The following is a 20,361-nucleotide window of genomic DNA, read 5'->3' as shown; positions in this document are numbered from 1 at the left end:
TAAATTATATTATTATTATTATTATTATTATTTATTAGGCATCTATTTTATTTATTTTTATTACATATTTTACACATCAAAATTATATTTTAAGTAAGATCGAATTTAGGATGATTGATCTGGTATTATATAAATTTTTCATTAATTATCAAGATAAATCGAAAAGTATTCATGATATACGGTATAAAATTTCAATATTTCATAATTTTGTGTTCCATTTAGAAGAAAAATCTAATTAGAAATTGAATTATAGATACTTATATACCAACTTAACACCCTTCTATTACATCCTAGGCCCGAGCCAATTGTTACTATTCAAGATTATTATGAAATTAGTTTACATTGTCAAAATCATTATATTAATGAAGAATTAGAAAGTTTAAAAATTGGTTTTGTGTAAGAATTATGATTGCAACTTGGCTAATCATCTTTCTCGGTCAAAATTAAATTTGAAGTTTAAGGAAATTTGAAACAAGGGATAAAATTGGAATATATTTTAAGGGGTGATTTGAAGAATATGGACGGAAATATGTAAATTGAAAAAGGCCAAATAGACGGGGAGGGAGTAATATGACAAATAAGAAACATAAGGGTGTGATTGGATGAAATACGGAACCCATAGTTAAGTATCGCAATCAATGACGTCAGCTATAACGGAGCAGACGCTACTTGCTTGTGGAAATGATTTCGATGGTGACGAGTAACGTCAGAGTAGTTCGGTCAATCCTCGCCGCTGCTCCTCATCGCTCTGCCCTACGATTGCTTCCATCGATCGATCCTCGCTCCTCCTCCCTGCTGCAGTTATCTCGATCCCACACAAGCCCTTCCCTGCGAACCCTCGCTGTCGTGGCTGCTCGTTCCTCCTATTCTTCTTTGTTGTCCACAGAGGAACCAAATATGGTGAAGGTCAAGGCCATCAGAGTCCATGAGCTCGGAGGCCCCGAGGTAAGACCAGAGCAAACGCCAATTTGATCTTTGTCTTGAGTAATCCTTGCTTATGCTCCTCCGTGTTCTCGATATAGGTTTTGAAATGGGAAGAGGTGGAAGTTGGGGAGCCTAAGGAGGGAGAGATCAGAGTGAGGAACAAGGCCATAGGCGTTAATTTCATCGATATTTACTTCCGCAAAGGGGTGTACACTAAGGACCTGCCCTTTACACCTGGTTTGTTCTCTCTTAGCTCTTTATCGCTTATCACATGTTTGTATAAAAGCCCCATGCGAAAGGTTGTAGGTGTCATACATTTTGATATCCTAAATAAACATCATGCATGTGATGAATTGTCGTTTCTTTGGTGGCATTTCGTTGCTAAGTTATGCATTATGGTATGATCATGTGAAAGCACATCAATTTGATGACCATGTTTCATTTAGCAAGTCCATTCTACTTGACTAGGATGAGAAAATTGGTACCCATTGAACTTCTTGCTATGAAATAATGTTCTTTTCATCAAATTTTGATCTCTATGTCAAAGTACACTAATGTTAACAAGGAGGTTGTTTTTCTTCACAAGGAAACAAGTCATGCCATAACATTGAGAAGCATGACAAGTTTAGCATTTAGTTCAGCTTCTCTGTTAGTTACTATATAAATGATTTTTTAATGTTGATGCTTACTTTGCTATGTCAATTTTATTTGAATCAAACCTTTGGATTTTTCTCAACATTCAAGATGATTATTCTGTGATATACTTCATTTTGATTATTCAGTTCCTTTTTGTATCATTAATTTATTGGATACAGGCTGTGTATACCCGAATGAGCTCTTTTCCCATCTTAGTAAAGTGCAATGCAGATTTCATACACTATTCCCCATCATTCTGACATAGAGACAGACTTATATTATCTTAATGGGGAAATTTAATATGGTCTCTTTTATTTGGTCATGAATGAAGCAACTCTATCTACCAACTTGGCTACACTGTGGGGACAAGAATTTTGCACAATATTTTGTCTATTTGACATGGCAGTTTAATTAATTTACTTACAAAGCTTGATGCTACAATATCTCAATTTGGCCCGTACCTCCATTGTCTAGGTTGTATGAATCTGATTTTGCTATTTGTAGGAGGCTTCTACTTTTCAGTCGTTCGAAACAATTATCTTCTTAACAAATGTGAATTTTATGCTATGGGTTCTTACAATATATGACTTGCAAGATCAATCTCACTATTTATATCAGGGATCTTAAGACATGAAAGAATGTAACAAAGAAAAAGTTGAAGAATAAGGAAAGACTCCCTAGTTCATGACGTCGATGGTTGGTAACTCAATTGATTCCATTTCAGATTGATTGAGTTGAATCGGGACCCATCTAATTCAGATCGATTTCCTAGACAATAGTATGAAATTTCTGAAATGTTGATAGAAAATCATAATTCAACTGAATGTGATAGAAATTAATCGAATCAACTGAAAATCACAAGGACTTGACAATTTAATTTAAATACAGATCTAGATTATCTAGGTTGAATCTTGGAAACTCTTTTGTGGTGCTAGGATGTGTTCCCAGAGATCACAAACTTTCTTAGTGGCCGCATGCACAATCTTGACTTCAACACTTTAGTTGCTACTCGTGGGACCAAGACTTCAATGCCTATCTAAATAATCAAGATTTTAATTACTGTTACTATATCTTTTCTTTTGGACTTGAGTGACTACTAAATTGTGTAAGTGTGATTCTCGAATTTGGGAGAAACCAAATGTTGGTGCAATTAAGCTCCAAGCATGCGCTTGCACGTGGTTTTGATAATGTTTAAGTTAGACAACAAGATGTTGATTTCATATGTATATCAAGTGTGCAGGTGCAAGTAAACTTGACATAGGTTGCATGTGGAATAAGGGAAGCCCAAGTAGGTACTTGGCATAAAGTCCCAATAGCTTGAAGTCAATCTGATTCTAGGTAGTGCAAGGAAGTGGCAACAGGTTAAGGTCAATTGGATGCTAGGTAGTGTAAGGATGTCTCAACAGGTTGAGATCAACTAGGTAGTATAAGGAAGTCTAGTAGGTCGATAAGGACCAAATGCTAAGTATGATGAAGACCTAGAGTAGGGAGTCTCTTAGCATGACGAAGACTCGGAAGCATGAAGGCTTCTTGGTATGATAAAGTCCCAAAGACATGAAGGATTTCTTGGCAGGATAAGGTAAAGTGCTGAGAGGAGAGTGAATGCACATGTATATTGGGACAAAGGAAAAAATGGACTTGAATTTAGAAGTAGTCAAGTTAGCTGAATAGTCGATTAAAATAAGATTTTCAGTCGATTGGTAAATAAAAATGAATATAAAGACTTGTTTACAGTCTATCCAGGCAGCATTCAACTCATATCAACTGATTAAACCTCAAACTCAAAACCATAAACAAAATGAGGTTTTTTTGTTTGAGAGATTTAGAATTCAGGTATTCAATCAACTAATAATCGCAAGTAGTCGACTAACTAGTCGACTTAGGCATCAAACAAAATAAACAAAATGTTTTTGATTACTCTAGATTTGGGAACAGCTGATTAATATTTCAAAGTAGTTGACTAATGTGCATCCTAAAGCCTAGAATAAAGTTGTTGATCAACAACAATGACAACAATGGTCTCATGCAAAGGAGTCGAGTGATGATAGTTTGAAATTGAGAAACTATAAGACCTTTAAATATAAGTTTGGAGGCACGAGAAAGGTTTGTCTGGCCACAAAGGAGAAAGATTAGACGTTCGTTCTTTCGAGGAGTGATTTGCCTTATGGATCAAGGTCGTGGAGTACCCTTGACCTACCATAAATTCCAAGTGATGTTGGTTTGCTTTTTTAATTTGATAATCTTTCTTTATTTTTTTTCCATTGCATTACCTGTTTTTATAGAAACTAAAAAACTGTGAATGATAATTCACCCCCTATCGTCTCCAACAATCCTATAGCAAAAGGATTTAATTCTTATTTCATTAATCACAATTTAGTTATTAATAGTTGAGCAATTAATGTTTAATTTTTTTTTTCAATTTAATACTTATTATTAATAATTTCTTATATATTAAAATCAATAAATTAAAAAAAGGGCAACCCAGTGCTTGAAGCTCCCACTAATGTGAGGTCCTGAAAAAGGGTCAGATCACATTTGACCTATTATATGCAACCTTACCTGTATTACAAAAGCATGTGTTTATGTGACTCGAACATGTGACCACAAGATCACACTATTTTTCTTATTAATTAAAATAAATGAAATACTATAACAATATTTTTCTTGTTAGTTCTTATTAATTAAATTACTTAAAAATTAGTCTAAATAATTTTATTAATTAATTTTGCCTAATTCATTTAATTTAATTCAGCTAGATTTTAAATTAATTAATTTGATTAAATAAGATTTGATATGTTAATTTAATATTGCTTTGATTAGTTGAATCAGATTTATTTTGGTTAATTTAATTAAATAATTTTTTTTTATAAAAAGAATAGTCCGGTGCACGAAGCTCCCGCCATGCGTGGTCCCGGGGAAGGATCCATTATACGCAACTTTACCCTATTTTTTGCAAGAGACTGTTTACAGGATTCGAACCTGTGACTTTTTTGTCACATGAAAACAATTAAATCTTGTTAAATTTCATTAAATCAGGTGTTATTATTTATTATTATTAAGTTTGAGATTCTAAATAAAATTTCAGTTTTGTACTCTAGTATTGATATTGAATGAAATATAAGATGCACACCCTTATTAATATTAGTTTTTGAATATCTTTGTTTTCTTATTTCAATAAACATGTTTTGTTGTTTATATTATTTATTTAATTTCATTCTTAAAAGTATACAAATCTGATGAGTGAGCATATGAAGCATGAAATAGTTAGTGATTTTATTGGCTAACTTTGGTTTATCATGTTTTGTTATCATCTTTACTTATATCCATCTTCTTTATGTGTTCTTCATTTCATGCCTATATAATCGCTTTAAAATCACATTGCGTACTCAACACTTTAGTTTGATTGGACCTGAAGCAATATTTAAGCTTTTTTTACTTTTTGATTACGGGAAAAAAAAGGGGAGGAAATCAAGGGAGGGAAAAGATGAGGAGTAAATCAATTTCTTCCTTTGACTTTCTATCTATTAGATTTCACTTATCGTTTGTGTTGGGTTTATAAGAAAAGAGAGTACCACAAGCTTAGAAATGTGGTCTTTCGTTGACTTAAAAAATATATTTGCCTAAGTGAACACAATATTAAAGTCTTGTTTTGAGTGTCTGAATTCAACTGAAACAAGAATATCTTAGTGTCGTGTGGGAGTTTCAACATGTTGCCTATGGTAGATTGAAGGTGGAGGAGGAAGGAGATGAAGAGGAAAAAGAAGAGGAGGATGAGGTGGCTTATTACTTGAAGGAGAGTTTCTATAGCTTCTGCCACCATTGAGGAAAGCTAGCTAAGTTGTTCCGACACTTTTTGAGGCTATTCATGCCTTTGAGGAGCTATCTTTAGAAGCATATGGAGTTGGATCAACCCTTGAAGTTGCTATGCAACTCTCACCTAAATCCATGATTTGAAATCTCGTACTATGTTTGGCAAAACAATCAAAATATTTTATTTTGTCAAATCACCGAAACTCGATATCACTTGATAACAAATTTCAAAATCTTAAGCTATGTTATAGTTTTAGACTTTGATTATAAAGATATTCTTCTAGTATCATGATGACACTTCGATGCATAGTGCTAATGACAGATTGAAGGTTGAAGGAGGAAGGAGATGGAACAAAGGAAAGAGACATTGTCTGAGTGACATTGAGTTTTAGTAATTTAGCAAAATGATATATTTTGACCATTTCTCTCAGTATGGTATAAGATTTAAAACCATACTTGACATAGACAATGTCTCATTTTAGTATTGTAAATGGCGGTAGACGATAAGGTGGTGGCGGGACAATGACCACTTACTACCTTTAGCTGCCTAGGCGGTTGATTTTTTTTACTATTTTTAATACATACTGATATGGGTTATGATAAGTCGGCTTGGCGAATGAAGAAGGGGTCAAGGTCGAGAAAGATAGGAAAGGTATATAGCCTGTCGAGTGAAGGCCGAGCGAGCATCCATATGCTCATACACACTCGGCCGGGCAAAATCCGCCAAAGCATAAAGACACTTAGCCTTATATATGGTTCTCAGCATGCTACCGGCTAACTGAAGGCCGAGCAAGCACCCATGTGTTCATATACGCTCAGCCGGGTAAAGCCCGTCCGAGCATAAAGACACTTAGTCTTGTATATGGTTCTCAGCATGTTACCGACCAACCGAAGGGCGAGCGAGCACCCATGTGTTTATATACACTCGGCTGGGCCAAGCCCGCCCGAGCATAAAGACACTTAGCCTTATATATGATTCTCAGCATATTACCGGCCGATCGGAGGTCGAGCGAGTATCCATATGCTCATACACACTCGACCGGGCAAAGCCCGCTCGAGCATAAAGACATTTAGCCTTATATATGATTCTCAGCATGTTACCAGCCGATCGGAGGCCGAGCGAGCATTTATATGCTCATACACACTCGGCCGGGCAAAGCCTGCTTGAGAATAAAGGCACTTAGCCTTATGAACGACTTTCTAGTACATTACTGGTCGATCGAAGCCCGAGCGACATCCATATACTCATACACACTTGGCCGGGCAAAGTCCGCCCGAGCATAAAGGCGCTTAGCCTTCTATATGAATCTCATCATGTTATCAGCCGACTGGAGGCCGAGCGAGCATCCATATGCTCATACACACTCGGCTGGGCAAAGCTCGCTTGAGAATAAAGACACTTAGCCTTATGAACGACTTCTAGTACATTACCGATCTATCGAAGGCTGAGTAAGTACCCACGTGCTCATATATACTCGGCCGGGCAAAACCCACCCTAGCGTAAAGACATTTAGCCTTATATATGATTCTTAACATGTTATCGGCTGAGCAAAGCCCGACCGCGCGTAAAGAGATGTTCAACAAAAGGTATTCTTAATATATGCAGCCGGCTTGAACGACCGGCCGAGATATGCTCAACAGAATATTTGGCGGGAAATATCTTCTAGAAGCTTCTTCAGTTATGATGACGTGCCCTCATCATAAATATAAGTCATAAACGACAAAAGAGGTACATCTGGGGTACAAAAAAGATTCCTTAAAGGATTATTGCACGAAGTATAAAAGATGACTTCATTTCCTAACAAATACTAACGAACCAGGGACTATTTCACGACTATGGAGGTCACATGAGGTAGTATAAAAATGGGGATCCTCTCCATTGGCAAGGTATGCAAGTTCTAGCATCTAAACTTTATTCCAAAGTACTTCAGTTACTGTTCTTCTTCTTCTTCCTTCCACCCTTGAGAGAGAGACTGACTTGAGCGTCAGAGGGTCTAGCCAGGGATCCCCACCCCGGTCTTAGGTCACTAACGCTTTATTGGTTTGTCTCATTGTGCGTAGGATCGTGGAGAGGTTCTTTTGGGTCTCCCGGAGGCTATCTTCATCAAGGATCGTCGTTCACCGGAGCCCGCGCACGTCTTCGCAGATTTCAGACAGGATCACAAACTATTATAAATAGTCATCATTCTCTATGTAATATACACAATTAAGTGATGTTTATGCATAAATAAACTTCATACAGTACAATAGAATTTTTATAAGGTACGAATAAATATATAAATGCAACTAACAAGATAATTAATAAAGATTCATCACCATATTAATACTAAAAGAGTAATATCATTACTTTTACCAAAAGCCTAAGTTTTAAATTCAAAGTTTCAATCCAACATGATAACAAGCTAACAATGACTAGACTAGGCATAATTAATCTCCTAAATCATCTATACATGCACCATCAATTATATCCATAATCCTTGCATCATGGGACTCAAAATCAACATCTTTTTTCTCCTCCGATGTATCTAAATCCTCATCAAGTTTTCTAATGGGAATGTTCCTTGCACTCCTCCTTGGTTATAGCACTTTATCCATTTCCTAGACCTCCACCATCATTCTCCAAGTAAGTCCCCAACCCGGTTCGACCTTATCTTCATCGCCACCATCAACGAGCTTCAATAGCTTGAGATGATAGAAGCAAATCTTCGTCCATATCTCTTTTACACTGTTTCATAAGATTGACATTGAATTTGATATATATAAAAGATCATTCAATCTTGATGTCTCGAGCTTATTTATCTTCTTAGTATATATCTAAACAATTAAAAAAATATTTAAAACTAATAAAAAGAAAGGATAAATAACATAGTTTATGAATTATTACTTACTCCTTCAAATTGACTCTAATTTTTTTCACACCCCGATGAACTACTTGTTAAAGAGAGAAATCTCATTGCCATTTTTTTTTTTGTAAGTTTGGAGTGACACCACTATAATTGGACTACCATCCAACTTTAAAAAGCAAAGAGGCAAAAAAATAATAAATCAAAAAATAGGTAAAAGAGACATGTATTCTAGTGAATAGAAATAAAGGAAAGAGATGTACGCGAATCAAAGTCATTGGTACACATCCACCTCATATGCCACGATTGTCATTTTTCTTCCAAAGTTTCTGGATTTACTCTTATATTTCAACAATTCATCATTATAAATGGTGGATTGCATGCCCCTCGTCGTTGGGTAAAATTCTTTCAACATAATTCAAGAACTCATTCATAACATTGGTGTTATTTTGTATGTTTGGATCTTTGAAGTAACAGACCAGACTCAATAAGCAAATGACATAATGTAAAGAACTATCAAATCTACCCTTAGACTTCTCATCAATAATATTCAAAATAGGATGACATTTTTTCCTTTTTTGAAAGCCTTTCTAATTTCTTTCTTGGCTTGTTTAAGTGCATCCAATAAAAAGGCTATTGAGGGCTTTTTTTCACCTTCAACAAGGCGTAAACTTTTACTAAAGGGGTGAAGACATTTAAAGCCAAAGAAACACCATTTCAAAAAGAGATACTTGTTACCGTCACTTCCGTTGCTTTCCCCTTCACACTACTTAATTTTGTTTCGCTCCACTCTTCGGATGTAAACATAAGCTGATCTTACTTGCATTTGAGACTTTCCAAGGCCAAAACTGAAGTAGCAAATCTAGTTGCTCCAGGCATCACATTATCCTTCTTCTTGGTATATTTCCTCACAATAGCCAAAGTTCTATGATGTGCAAAGATAAATATTATTAGGGATTTTGCTTTCTCAAGCATTCCGTTAAACTTGGGTAACTTTCCAATTGCTTCAAGCATGAGGTTGATTGTATGAGTTGCACAAGAGGTTTAAAAAATTTGAGGTTGTGTAACCTTCAACAATTGCACCTTTGCCGCATTGTTGTCACTATTTGAATAATATGTTGAGGGCCAATTTCATTGATGTATTTTCCCACAAACTTGAAGATGTAAGTCCCGGTGTGTGCCTTCATATTTTTTTAGTAGAATCAAGGAATAAGTGCCTAGTTTGCAATTAACACAAATTCAAAATGCTTCTCCTCTTGTGATCCTTCCATGCATTGGTTATAATTGAACTTCCATTTTTCATCGATTCTTTTTCATGTTTTTTTAGAGATAATTTGGTCCTCTCAACTTCTTGCTTCAAAAGTGCCTCTCTTAGAAGATATTGACTTGGAGGATTCTTGTCTGGGCCGAATTGGCCAACTGCCTCTACAAATTGTCTAAAGATTTGATTGTCAATTGTATGAAAACGAATCCCCGCCTTATAAATCCATCTTCCAAGGTACTTATGCACATCATTTGTAAACTTTTAACTTTAATACATCATTTATGTTTTCTTGTCTTGCCTTTGTTGGATCGATTACGAATGGCCTGAGGTGCTTTGACTTCTTTTTAGAAGAATCTCCCTCCACTTAACAATCATCATCCTTTACATCATCAACACCTATATTTACTTCCACCCTCTTTTCTTTTAGTTTTTCCACCCTTTCTCGCTTCTTATTCTTGCTATTTTTAAAATAAGCTCTTACTTTTTTTTTTTATCTTCATTGGACAACTTGTCATACAATACCCATAATATGATGCTTCATCCGATAAACTTCTCCCTTAATAAGATTCTTACATAATTTGCATGTGATTCAATCTTTTTTTTCTTTGCAATACAACACCCCATAATCCCAAACCATTTCACTAAACTTTCGCTTCAATTCCACCTCCGGTTGTTTTTCATTTTCCGCCATTAATCTTCAATAATTAAATAAAAAAAAATAAAAACTAGAGCAAGAACTTACTAGAAATATATAAAAGCCACCTTAGTGTGCTGAAGAGGTGGTGATAGTGCGGCGACAAGGCAGTTCTAGGCAAAAGGAGGTGGGTTGTGGGTGACTTGGTGGGTTGTGGATTTATTTATGTTTTGGAAGGGAGAGAAAGTGTATTAATATATCTAGGGGTTTTAAATTTTGTTGACTTTGACCGCCTCACCTACTCCCTTGACTGCTTCACACACTGCCTCGCTCACCTCACGCGCCTCCTCACCCACCTCACCAGCCTTGTTTCATCTTTGACCTCCTAAAGCATTGCCTAAGGCAAAGACAATGTAGTTAATGCTCGCCTCCCACCTAGGTGGCTGTCTTAGCCGCCATTTAGAACACTGCTCATAATTATACTTTATTTCCTTTCTTTTTCAACTCAATCTATTACTGACAGTATGCATCGAGACATCAGCATGATACTAAAATAGTATCGTCTTAGTCAAAGATGAAAGTTTCGGCACAGCTTGAGATTTTGAACCTTGTCTAAATCAATTAAAGTTGTTTGAAACTTCATGTCATAGAGATTGAAGAAAATCCTTACTCATGGAAGCGTTCACAAATACACGCATGTGGAATAAGGCATGTTACAAGGAAGAAAACCCTCACTTTCACCAATATATTAGTCACTATTTTTGATCTATAAGGAGCTATTTTTTGTTTCTCGTAGCATGAAGAAAATCGTCATTCATGGAAGATGTTCATAGAACTCCTACACACGGAACAACCCCTTGCCTTAGCTAATATCAATCCATTCCACATGTTGAGCAGGTAGGAAAATGATAGGTTTTACTTGTGCTGCATGCCTTAAATGGTATTTCAAACACTATGTTATGACCCTTGGATATGAATCGCATAATGGGATGATTTACCTACTGATCGGCAGAATCAATCTTTGTCTTCTTGGTTTTACGACCTTGACGACCTATGATGGTAGAGATAATTTGAGGCTTGTTGGAATTAGAGAATCTAATCTTTGTTGCATTATTCCAGTCATTTAAATACAACTACTGACCTTTCTTACAAAGGAAAAAAAACAAACACGAAATAAGAAAGATTTATTCTTACTAAATAAAAGATACTAGACTTAGTCCTACTAAAAATAAAAGATACTAGACTCAATCCTACTGAAAATAAAAGATACTCGACTTAAATAAAAATCAATTATTATGGCTGAATCAATTCTCTTGATATGCACCATTCTTTCTAAATTTGACATGTGTCCATAACATTACTCTTCTTAAAAAATGGGTTTGTCCGTAAACATGAATGATGGGTAATGTTCCATGATAGCTATTGTATCTTCCCATGAATTTGCATGGTTTGAGGAGCGTGGGTTCTTGTGATCGCATTGAGAGAAATTTCAACATTCTCGACGTGGTCTTGTTTATCAGAATCTTTTAATCCCTCAAACCAGAAAAGACGTTTGCAACAGTGACTAAGAGGGTAAAGTTCATTGCAATTAAAACAAAGGTCTTGACATGTCATTCTTCCATTTCCTCCCTATTTAATCGATTAATAAATGGTTGCTTTGGTGGTTGGATGGAGGCACATTGCGGTGTGACAATAGATTCAGATTGTTTCGGGCAGTGTTCATAAAGACGAGCAAAACTCATAGCCGATGTGAGATCTTTTGGGTGGTGAAGCTCGACTTCCACAGCGATGTGATCTTGGAGGCCACTAATGAATATTTGAACTTCTTGTTCAGATGTTAAGGAACTCATTCGTGCTGCCAATTGTTCGAACTTTCGCTGATAGTCTTCCACGGATCCTGATTGTTGAAGTTTGGCAAGCTCGCCCAATTTGTTACTATGAATAGGTGGCCCAAATCTCAAATTACACAGAGCTTTAAATTCCTCCCATTGAATATGAGGTTGATCATGTTCTAGTTTAATGAATCATAATTAGCCATCTCCCTCAAGATGGAACGAGGCTAGGCCAACCTTTTCATCCACCGAAGTACGTTGATGGTGAAAAAATGGTCACATGATTGAGCCATCCCAGAGGATTGAATTGATTATTATAATGTGGGAAATCCAATTTCAAATACCGTGGTATATATGAGGATTCCTCCTTATGGCCACGGTACCTTTTTTAGCGGTGTCCTTGTGGGTCAAGATGGTTGTTGCTGGATGACTTTGTGTGAATGTAGCTTAGAGAAGTCTTTAGACAATTCCTCTAGTTGGGCATGGATGAGTTGCTGCCGTTTTTCATTGGTAGCTTTGTCCTCCTAGTAAATTTTGAAAAAAGCATTAAAGTGTTGTTGAAGTGCTTATGAGTCACCAATTAAGACGAGTTCTGTTACCAATTTATTATGAACCTTGGATATAGATCGTATAATGGGACGGTTTACCGGCTGATCAACGCGGAATTAATCTTTGTCTTCTTGGTTTTACGACCTTGATAGCCTATGGTGGTAGGGAGAATTTAAGGCTTGTTGGGATTAGAGAACCTCTCGATTTAGGGGGTTTGATGTCTTTTTGAAACTCAGTCGTAATCTTTATTGTATTATTCCAGCCATATAAATACAATTACTGACGTTCCTTCTCGACAAAGGAAGAAAACAAATACGGAATAAGAAAGATTTTATTTTTACTAAAACTAAAAGATATTCAACTCAATCCTACTGACAATAAAAGATACTCGACTCAATCCTACTGAAAATAAAAGATACTCGACTTAGTTGAATTAATTCTCTTGATATGTACCTTTCTTTCTAAATTTGTCGTGTGTGTATGCTAGAGGTTTTCATGAAATAATTAGTTGAGGTAAGAATGATGCCATGATATTATTAATTGAAGATGTTACATATACAAGTTCAATCAAGTTGTGTAAGATAAGGGAATATCATGAAAGATATTAAAGTACTAAATGACTTAAATGCTTATTTTATTTATTTATTTTGTCATAGTTGGTTGTTGAAGTTGCTGTTGCGTGACCTTGTGGTCACAAGTACAAATCGCGGAAATAACTATTTGCAATGTAAGGTAAAACTGTGTACAATCGAATCAATGTGATATGATTCTTCTTGGCGGGTGCATCAGATTGCCCTTTTTGTTTTGTCATAGTTGGTCATTGAAACACAATTTTTTACACCGATCAGTGATCACATGTTGCCGATGAAAAGCAAAGACTTGCAATAAGGATAACTATGTATTTGGTTGACTTTGACATTTGGTTAGACCAAACCACTGGTTTTGGTGACATTGATGGAGTAAAATAATCTCATTATTGGTTCTTTAATGTCCCTGATGATTCAATTCTTGGGATAAACATAGATTCGTAATATTGAAATGCCATTGTTTAGAAGTCTTAGTTGAGTGGCCTCTGGTTAGTGCGTAAGTTACTTGGGATAAACATGGATTTGTAATATTGAAATGAAGCCATTGTTTAGAAGTCTTAGTTGGTCGATCTCTGGCTAGTGGGTATGATCTTTGTCAGTTAGTAGTTGTGCAATGCTTGATAAGGTATCCAATATCATAATGCTTGATAAGGTATCCAATATCATAATGCTTGATAAGGTAGTTGTGGAATCCTATTCTCTATGCTCTCCTATTTTCCTTTCTATGTTCAGTATCAAATTGATACAAGAGCCCTTATTATCATCTAGCCTTCACAAGCAACCATTGTCACGCCCCAGGTAGTCCCTACCAGAAGAAATTTCGGCAACATCTCCCTAGTACGGGTGACAATATGAAACTTTACTACAACCAACTCATACACGACCAACACGACCGGAACAATAAATATAAAAATACTAACAAATCACACAGTTTATATCCAAACAGCCTCTGGCTGTCACCACAATACAAAAGAAAGCAAAAACAACATCTAACTTACCTCTTCTGCCGACCGACAGGCGCATAGCAAAACACACCAAATAAAAATCTACTAAGCAAACAAAAATCCAACCATCACAATGTCTTAAGCAAAACCATACAATCCAAAGTGCAAAACTAATATAAGTCCGAAACAAACAGAAAACCATAAGACTAATAAGTAAATTCTCATGACTAGGGGACTAGCAACTGAAATCTCCTGACGGCCTCAACCTGAAATAAGAAAATATCAACAGGGTGAGTCCAACACTCAGCGGATACCAAGTTGACATGCATAATACGAAATAACCCATAGTAATAAATATGTGTACAGTCTCCTGGAGTAATGAAAAATACAAAACTGTAAGAAAAGGAGAAGCTGTACTCATCAGGACCTCCTATCAGAATAATAAGGTCGTCAGACCAAAAGTAATATATCCCTGTATGCATGTCAAACATATGCATCCATCTAATATGCAACAAATAAAATGTAGCAAACATAAGCAATAAATGCAATCATGCATATGATGCCAATGACATGTCCTGGTCACCCCTGACGCCAGTTAGCCATCTCACACACGATGGTGAGACCGAGTGGGTAGGGCTATGATAACTGTGCACTTTGCCATCACTGCTCCTGATGAGTGACCGAGTGGACAGGATGCTGTCGGAGTACACCTATCCTCCTACCCCAAATCATAAGTGGGGGAGCTCAATGCTCTCATCTCCCTGAGACAATCCAGAGGAGGGATCCCTGCCGGCTATCACGCTGCGTCACCACTACCCATGAGCAGACCAGCGGAGCCTAATAGAGCAAAACTGCCTGCCGGCTACCACGCTGCTTCACCACTACCCATGAGCGGACCAGCGGAGCCTAACAGAGTAAAACTGCCACACACCCTGCTTGAGATACCACTAACCCATGAGTGGTTGTGTGGGCAGATCCATGTAACTGGCGATGAGCTCAACAAAAATAGGGCTACCAATCGCACAACATGCAATCATGCAGAATGGTGCATGACACTAAGCATGCAAATCTTGACCATATCTACCTCCATAAAACATGTACCAAAAATAAATGGATCAAATAAACAGATCTAGGTAAATAGTTTAGATATGGTAAATGTCTAGTCCAGTGTATCACAAGGCACGGTATGTCACTACCTCTATGAGCATAAATAATCATGACAATAATAAATCATAATTGTAGAACAGATGAAAGCATGCAACATGTATCATGTATCATGTAGTGACATACTATAGCAATGATAAACATAATTATTACTAAAGGCTATAACCTACTACGCATATCAACATGACATATCAAAAGAGATAAGTCAAGATATCCGCCTCAAATATAGCACGTGCTAAAAGTAATCCCACGTAAGGCGGCTCGTCGTAAATCAGAGTTCTGTAACAACACATTTAATTTAGCTACTCCCACAATTATCAAATAGCTAAATCAAATTCTTATTTACCTGGAACTCTAATTCATTCATTAAATTTCAATTAACTAAATAAATCGGATATAATCCGAAACTTAGATTAGATCCAACATTTTAACCCTAATTAATTATAACTCCACGTTCAATTAGGGTCAGTTTCCCTAACCCTAATTATCATATCCATCTAATATCAATTTCTTGATTGAATTAGGTTCAACCCAGCATTATAATTTCCTTAATTAATCCACATTTCCTTCATAGCTCGGATTAAAGCTTATCAGGAAAACTCACCTTAGCAACCTCTTCCTTGATGTCCTCAGCCGAAGCAAGATTGCCACAGCAAATTCCAAAAGCCTTGAATCGAAAATCATCACATCCGCATCAAAGCATTCAACCCAAGGACTCAATCCAAATACTCACCCAAACCTGAATGCTCGATTGTTGAGTCACTGCCGGATGTGCTTGCTGTTGGAAAAACAGTGGCCGGAGCAAACTGGTGTTGCTGTCCTCCGACCTAAAACATCTCAGATCTGTACAGGAAGATTCTAGCACATCCCCAAGAATAGATCTAGTACAAAGGAAGAGAATTATCGCAACCAGTGAGGAGATTCCGGTTGTCACTAGTGAAAGAAATGAAGGAAGGTTGTCAGCAGTAAACCTAGGGCATCACAGCGTGTCCCTGCTCATACCTGTTGCGAGAAGTGGTTAGGCACTGTGGCTCGCTGCAATCGGGAGAGGAAAAGGAAAGCTCGGTCGCTCTAGCAATGGTCGTCGCAGCCCTTGCAGCGGCGGCGGATCAGAGCTAGGGCACGACTCTCTGATAAGGGAAGATGGGGTGGTGCTCGGATGGCTGGGCTGCCGGTGTCGAGCCGCTGCAGTCACACGAGCAAGACGGTCGGCGAATTACGGATTCGGGGAGAGGAATCCACGTCGGCGATGATCTAGGAGAGGGCGACAATGGAGTGATTGGGAGAGGAAATGAGGGGAAGGGAAGAGGAAAAAGAAGAGCCGAGGAAGCGAAACATCACGAGGGTCGGGGAAGAGGAGAAGACGGGGCAGCGATCAGAGGCTCGGCGTCGCGAGAGGGGAGAAGGAAATGGCGTCGGGTGAGGCTTAGGGCACGTGGTGGAGAAAAGAAGAAAAGAAAAAGAAAAAGAAAAATAAAAGAAAAATCAAACTTTTCCTCGCTTAAATGGGGTAGCCTAAACATGCTTTCCCGTGACTCAATATTTATCCCCGTAACCTATACCATACGGCCTCCTAAAAATTCTTAGAAAATTCCTAAAAATTTTGGAAAATTCCGTTAAGGTTATTCCTCTATTTAACCTTATTATTTAATTAATATTTGTTGCCGTATTTTACAACCATAACCTCACAGACAAACACAATCGCTCATCTAATCCCCATATACTTTTTTCACTCCAATGTCCTCATCATCCCTGTCTCTGTATGCTGCAATCACCTCCTTCACCACAAAATTCTTAATCTGGCTACATTGTCTGAGGATAAACAGCAGAAGAATTGCATCTTGATTCAACAAGCCTATAACGAAATATTTTTGATTATGAATGTGCTCCTATATTGCTTTCTTCCATTTTATCTCGAGTTTCAGCATGCAATTTAATGATAGTTGCTCTATGTAAATATTTTCCTAAAATCAATGAGTTTCTCTAGATTTCTAACAAGTGCCAATTAATTCAGTAAGTCATATCTCCAAATATTGTCAATATCACCTTCTGGTTAAATTTCTTGGATAACTTCATTGTTTTTTACTAGATTTTGACTGGTTGCTCAACCTCATTAGGTTTTAGATCTTCCTTGGTTAAAAATTTGGTCACTTTAGAACTTGATTGATCAAGATTTTTTAGTTGGGAACTTTGAATTTGATCTACTTTGTCTGTTCTATGTGATCCTAGCACATTTCTAGGGCATACTTTTTTATTAGAGGTGATTTGTGTTTGGTTTAGAAGAGGATAAGATTGATGTTGACTTTTTCTTCTTGGCATTGTTTTATGTATTTATTTTCACTGCTATTATATGGTTGTCTCTCTCGTAGATTTACCTATTTCTCATTTTAATGATATCCTTTTGTTAAACTAGTGAAAATTATAAAGATTTTTACTGGTCGATAATAAAAAGGATGAAGTGGAAGGATAAATGAGACAACAATTATGCCATGATATTGGTTGGACTAAAATGCAAGAAACAAAGGTGTGATACTTTTTGAGGGGGGGAAAAAAATAGGATATCAAGAATTACTAGCTAACATGAGTAAATGAAACTAGTTTTCAATGAGGTTGTGGTACTGTCAAATTATCATGAGTAGATCTTGTTGTTGAAATCTCAATGTGGGGTCTTGAGTTGCTTCTTAAATTTTCCAATACAAGATGAGTTGTTATTGCTATAATAGCCTCACTATGTTCAAACAAACTTGTTTTTTCTTCTTCTATGATTAATGTTTTTTAAAGATTGCCATTGTGAACCAAAGTTTTAGTGACAAACATGTGAGGCTTTGTGCAATATCAGACCACTTACACTATAAGCTCGCAGGCGGTGTCCTATGCAGGCTGTCATAAGGCAAAACTTGGATTGTTTTATCATAATTATTGCGGATCTTGCTTTAAAGTCATCCGGACAAAGCCAATTAGTGTTACACTGGAGGGGATAGAGTTGGCTGATCTCTTTGTTAGGAAAACAGGATTCATGTGGCTGATGTGAAGGAAAGACAGAGGGAAAGTGGATGGTAGTAGTGGGAAATTATGGGGATTTCTGTAGGAAAGTATGGTGGATTTCTGCAGGCATTTAGATTTTATCTTAGTAAATATTTACATGTTCAGTAGGCATAAAACTGGTGGTGGTGGAATTAAATGATGGGTTTGATAGGCAACAACACAAGAAGGTAGTAGTTGTAAAGGTAGTTTGCCCTTTTCAGATAGATGTGATTAAGGTGCCAGCATAGTGGGGGATGTAATGCAGGGTAATAGTGGTCCAAAAGATGTCTTGAGGTTGGGCCTTGATATCACTTGATGCAGAGCAATTATGTGACTGAATTGTTCTTGCAGTACAAAGGAAGAAAGGAAGAGAAACAAAATAAAGGAAGTTTTTTTTCAATATCCAAGAAGTACCTAACAATAGTTTTATGCTCTTATATGGGCTTTCAGCATTCGAGTCAAATAGTCTTAAGTTTAATCATGACTACAGTCATTTAAGTGTTTATTGTTTGTTAAAATTTGGATCAAATGATAATGATGCTTAAAAATTTCTTATAATATGGAGTAGAAGCAAATGCAACGGTAGCATAAGAAATCCTTTTAGCAAAATGCAAGAGGAAATGTTACCCATTATGCCCATCAGAGGAAGTGGTAAGAAGGAAACACGAATTCAGAAACATCTTTTTTCCATCATTAGCTGTTCCAAAATGCTTTCATATGCTGCATCAACTTGCTAGGGACAAATGATGATATTAGGTGCTTATTTGGTTTGGCACAAACTGATGTTATAAATTTTGAACAAAAAAATTAATGCAGTTGTATATTTCTTCTCTTAATCATAATAAGAAACATAGAATCTGTTTCCACTTTAGTCTCTGCAATTTGTGAAGGGAAAAATTAGAACCTACTTGATATCTGTTTTTGTTGCAAATCTAGGAATGGAAGCTGTTGGAGTGGTGATGGCTGTGGGGCCTGGTCTGACCGGAATAGAAGTAGGGGATGTTGTTGCTTATGCTGGCAACCCAATGGGTTCCTATTCTGAAGAGCAAATTCTTCCGGCAAATGCTGCTGTTCCTGTTCCATCTACAATTGATCATAAGGTTGCAGCATCCATTCTACTCAAGGGAATGACAGCATATGTTCTACTCCGTCGTTGTTTTAAGGTTGGCTGTTTCTTTAAAGTTTTTTCTTCCCCTGGGTATCTAAATACTAATTTTGAATCATTTTTTTCCTGCTGTTTGGTACGAAACCAATCACCAATTAGTTAACTTATGATTATAAGTTATATCCACTCGTTGGTTGAAAGTTCTAGACAATCTTGACGAGTTCTTGTAAGGACATAGGTCCAAGTTATCTCTTTTTCGTTTCTGTTTAAAGAGATCAAAGCAATCTGATGGAAGTAATCTGATCTGATAGACAAGCCATGAGACTTAAGTTTTGTACTAGAAACATGAAGGACTAGGACAAAAATTCAATTTGTGATCAAAGTCACATTCAAACTGTTGGTACTTTCACACTAGATGCAATGTGGTTCTGTTCGGAGTTAGCTTGGAACCCTTATTGGGTCAATGGGATGGTCAATCATTGACTTAGTTCAATGGGTTTGAATTGTAACCCGCTCGTCTCTAGACAGGCCGATTAACCGTTGAATCGACGGTTCAAACCGCTTGTTCAAACCATCAATTCAATTAAAGGTATATAACCGGTTCATAATTTTCCTTTTTTTAAAAAAAAAACTCTTATTTTTTTACTACTTGAGAATTTTCAACTAGAACCTCTCATTCAATAATATAATATTTTAATGGTGTGATTTAATATAAACCAATCTATTTATTTTAAAATTTTAAATACGGGACTATTCCACCTTTTTTATTGCACAGCTAATTTTTCAATTTATTTGCTTTGAATTTTTTAATGTGGGACTATTCCACAATTTATTGAATTTGTTATTCTCATTTAACTCGCTTAATAGGTTACTTATTGGTCTTATTTTATTTTTTTATTCATTCAACACCTAACTTATTGAGATTATAGAGATAATTTGATTTATATGATATGTTCAATAATAATTTACCAAATGATATAATTTGTTCAACAATAAAATTATATACATATATCTTGAAGACTATCATCAAATATATAAAAATTTT

At 36.5% G+C, this 20,361-nt stretch overlaps 1 protein-coding gene across 1 annotated transcript in view; it reads left to right on the top strand.

Moving 5' to 3' along the window:
* Nucleotides 1-656: 656 nt before the first annotated feature.
* LOC122051923 (quinone oxidoreductase 1-like) overlaps nt 657-20,361 on the top strand; it is a 35,867-nt gene continuing 16,162 nt past the window's right edge. Inside the window, exons 1-3 of the mRNA XM_042613260.1 lie at nt 657-945; nt 1,023-1,161; nt 19,148-19,374. Of these exons, the coding sequence (XP_042469194.1) occupies nt 682-945; nt 1,023-1,161; nt 19,148-19,374 (630 nt within the window). The 5' untranslated portion in view covers nt 657-681. The remainder of the gene's footprint in view (nt 946-1,022; nt 1,162-19,147; nt 19,375-20,361) is intronic.

This window comes from Zingiber officinale, chromosome 3A (genome assembly GCF_018446385.1).
Source record: "Zingiber officinale cultivar Zhangliang chromosome 3A, Zo_v1.1, whole genome shotgun sequence".
Classification (NCBI taxonomy): Eukaryota; Viridiplantae; Streptophyta; class Magnoliopsida; order Zingiberales; family Zingiberaceae; genus Zingiber; species Zingiber officinale.
This window is presented reverse-complemented; position numbering and strand designations above follow the sequence as displayed.